The 4,194-nt window shown below is 41.4% G+C and overlaps 1 protein-coding gene across 1 annotated transcript in view; it reads right to left on the bottom strand.

Moving 5' to 3' along the window:
* Positions 1-130: 130 nt before the first annotated feature.
* Positions 131-4,194, bottom strand: part of dhrs9 (dehydrogenase/reductase (SDR family) member 9) — a 9,787-nt gene continuing 5,723 nt past the window's right edge. Inside the window, exon 5 of the mRNA XM_020594740.1 lies at positions 131-183. Within this exon, the coding sequence (XP_020450396.1) occupies positions 146-183 (38 nt within the window). The 3' untranslated portion in view covers positions 131-145. The remainder of the gene's footprint in view (positions 184-4,194) is intronic.

Here is a 4,194-nt window from a genome sequence, read left to right on the forward strand (position 1 = left end):
CAGTGCAGGTCTTTAAAGGCACCAATTATAGGTATGCATACAGATGTGGCTGCAGGTGTTGCCGAAAGGTGACCCTAACTCTCAAAGCTGTCAGCCTCATTGGTTTGAACAGCTAACTGTTGCTGCCACTATCGCACAATGCACCCTACATCACCGACTTCTCAAAAGCCAAGATGGTTTTATCTATAAACACAAAAGACAGACAAGTGAACTTATCTAAAAACATAATTTTGAAAATCTGATTCCATTTAAGTCTATTAGAAATCAATACACAGTAGCTTCTGGGGAACCTGCTACAGTATATTCAGTGTGGAGACTACTGCTCTCTATCCTTTAAAACTCTGAAGACTGCCATTGATGCATTTGTTGGCTGCCACATTTAACATCTTCTTAATTAACTTTTAAAAATGTATTTGGTTCTAAAGATAAAACAGGCCTTGCACCTTGTTATACTGTTGAGCAGTTAACCCCAACATTCATCCTCATACCCTGTGATCTCCAGATATTATCCTCTCTGTTCTAAGATTTTGTCACCAAATTGTTCGATACCTTTGCCATCAGGCAGCAAAAATGGTTTCTTCTTTCAAATATCTTTTAATCAATCAACTTTATTCAACAAGTATGCAAGCTGTCAGGGACCTCGGTCCTGGCCTTCACCATGTGAGGGCCTAAACCACCACCAGCAATGGATTTGGGTGGGTAATTTTGTTATGTGTGTAGGTTTAGTTGCAGATAAATATTTTTTGATGTTATACATACACAATTGATCAATGAGCATGCACGTTTTACTAATTTTGTATTGTTAATATGTGTAAATTTTCTTTTGAGTTACCATGTTTCCTGGTCCATGGATTGGGGGGCGGGGGAATTGTAGGTCCCAGCTTTTCCTGAATCTCAAAAGGCCCTTGCCACTTTGCCAGGAGCTTACTCTCCTCTGATGGCAATAATACCAGCACCTTCTGCCCCTGGTCAAAAGTCCTCTGTTGGGCTGACCGATCATAGGATGTCTTCTGGTTAGGGGTGCTCAGATCAGGATTTTTGGGGCCGATCACCAATCTCCGATCAATAGAAGCTGTATCGTCCGATACCGATCACCGATTACAGGGTCTACTTGAAGCCTTATCATGTATCATTATTTATTAAACTATATTTAACAACAATGTAAATTAAGTATTGAAATTACAAGAAGAGGAATATCATGAATTGACAACTGCATTTATTGGCAAGAAACATGTGCAACACTTCAACTTAAAACATAGCAGCCTGTGCTTGCCTTGGTTAGCAACTGGGAACAGCTTGGAGCTTGACAAATACAACTTTCCTGTTGATTATGTAAAAATAAAAAAAATAACAGAACAAAGTCTTTGACATTAGCTTTAGAGTACTTTAACTTAAAACTTAACTAAAAACTGCAACAAAAAAAGCTATAGTCAAAATTGTGTTTCAAGTCACTTTTTCAAGTCAGCCCTCATTTTTCCTAATTTACTTTAAGGACCACAGCTAATAATTACACAACAAAAATAAATAAAAAAATACAAATAACAAAAAATTGCATCTCCATATCTGTATCCGTTTCTATCAACTACAACTTTAACTCTATTCTCAGGGCAGGACTAACAAGCCATTGCAAGTTCACATCTCTTGGGATGTCAAGAAGAAAGGCAGTTAACTAACAAAACCACAACTGCACTATCATGATGGCTTCTGCATCATGAATCAATAATAAATTCTAAAGTAGTTACTTTTTTTCTCAGAAGCTCAGTCAGATTTTGTGGGCATGTAGAGAGGTAGAGAGAGCAACAGTGATGTAGAGAATGTAGATTAGTAGCTTACTTCTTGCATCAAGGGCAGATTTTTCTTTATAAATATAAGCATCTCCGCATTTTTGGCTGACAGCTTGTTGCGCTTCTCATCCACGATATTTCCTGCTGTGCTAAAAAGTCGCTCACTATCAACACTTGTGCATGGGGCAGAGAGGTAGGTTTGTGCTGCTTGTGCGAGAGCAGGAAAGCGGCTTTTATTGTTCTGCCAAAAAGCCCTAACAATTCATTTTCCACAATATACAGCGGCTGATGATCTAGGCATATGAATTCCATTATTTTGTTTATTTCTTTATGCTTCTTACTGTCCTTGCAGTAGGGTTGCTGTCTTTGAAACATCTGTTACTGACAGCTGAGTGACTGTCACGCGAGTTGCTGAACTCTCCCACTCTCTCTTAGCGCTTAACTTTGAAAACTGCTCATGTTCCTTTACGTGACTAACCTTTAAATGTCTGATGAGGTTTGTGGTGTTAAAATGCTTTAGGTGCTTTCCCGCCTCGTGGAATTTGCTTGTTACACAGGTTGCAGATTGCTTGGGGCAATTGCCAAACTGGAGAAGCTATTTTAGCAGCGTGCAAAAAACTTGTCTTGCGAGTTTTGCGTCATCTGATTGGCTTTTCTATATCGGCCATTATAGAGACAGCCGATCAAACTTCCCAAAGCAATTATCGGACGATTATGATTGGCAACCGATCAATCGGAACACCCCTACTTCTGGTACCACTGGGCCTCAGCCATGAGTGGCCGGCCCAAGGGATAGAGTGACCCAAAGTAAGCACAACATCCCGAACAGACTGAGGCACAACTAGCTGCTTGACTGCTCCATGCTGGCAATAAAGCACTCCCTTCTGAAGGAAAAACTCCTCAGTCATACCAAAGTCAGGCTCAGTGCCCAATTCCCTCTCTTGTGCTCTCTGTAACAATGAAACTAGATGTGGATCCTTGTGCTGCATGTCAGCCATGCTGCTAGTAATCTTAAAACCCACATATGCATCAGGTGTAGGATCTACTGTCGATTGAACAACAGTGCGTTTGAATTTTTCCTGCTTTCTCTGCCTGCGTGATTTCCGTGACTTCCCGGGTGCAGTCTCCAGATCAGCATCCAAAAAAAGGCAGGGCACTGAGGGTTTGTGAATGTTGGCCTGCCTAGCTTGAGCTCTAGTTTGAGTTAGTTTTTCAGGTTTTTTTGGACAAACTGGCTTAGTGTGCCCTTTTTGCCCACAAAAGTAACAAATTGGCAGTTTACCATGCTGTTTTAAAGGTAATTATACTGGTTGGTTCTCCCTCACCAGAAAAATCTCCCCACTCGTGCTTATGATGGAGTTGAAGAACAGTCAAATTACGAATGTCTTTAGTAGATTTCCAGGCAATATAACTCCATGGTTTATTCTTCTTCCAAGCAGCCACAAACACCTCAGCCAGTGCGGCTGCTTCTGCCACAGATTCTGGGTCATGCTCCTTAATCCACACCTGTAACTCTGGACACATCCTTCTCAAGTATTGTTCTAAAATAATTGTTTCACCAATCTGTTGTATAGTTTTACCATTTGGCTGGATCCACTTCCCGTATAGTTCCTTAAGCCTTGCATACAATTCTTTGGGGCTTTCATCAAGATTCACCTCCAGGGAGCGGAATTTCTGCCTACAAGTCTCAGGATTTATATGTCTGTGCAGATTCTCAGTCATCCAGGTCATTGTAAGCTGAAAAAAAAAATCAACTGGACTAGATTTCTAGGTCGAAGACGTTTCACCTCTCATCCAAGAGGCTTCATCAGTTCTGACTGACTGGTGTTGAGCCGGAGATATTTATCCCCCTCGGTGGTGTTTCAGTCCTTTGAGGGCCAACAATATGCCCTAATGACTTGAGTCGTTATAGCCCAGTATCGATGAGAGTCGTTACCTGTCTTTGAATTGAAAGATATTACCCAGTTCTTTCAACCAGGAACTCAGAGACGACGCAGACCACTTGGATATATAAAAAATATAACCGCGCTGGTTTATTCAAAAGGTCACAGGCAAGAATTAACATTACACGTCCAGGCATCTTCCACCTCCAGTACTGCGCGCAGGCAGCCCGGAAGATGGAAAAAGCCCCGAACCTAATAGCCTATACAATTTAATCACTTGGTTGGGCTAGCCCCATCCTACACAGGCAACGTCAAACCGTGACGTCACCTGATATGCCAGCTTGGCAGCTGACCAGAGCAGTAGTCAAAACATGGAGAAAATTAAAGTGTGTGGCTGTTGATTAGTGGTGTGTATCTAAAAACATACAGAACATTCAGGGACATGTCCGAACAGTAAGCCTCGGAAAATGTTATGATTAAGATTACGGCTGAGCATATCATGCTACTAGCAATATTCATCCTGCCGG

The sequence above is a fragment of the Monopterus albus genome, unplaced genomic scaffold (genome assembly GCF_001952655.1).
Source record: "Monopterus albus unplaced genomic scaffold, M_albus_1.0 scaffold24.1, whole genome shotgun sequence".
In the NCBI taxonomy this organism is placed as follows: domain Eukaryota; kingdom Metazoa; phylum Chordata; class Actinopteri; order Synbranchiformes; family Synbranchidae; genus Monopterus; species Monopterus albus.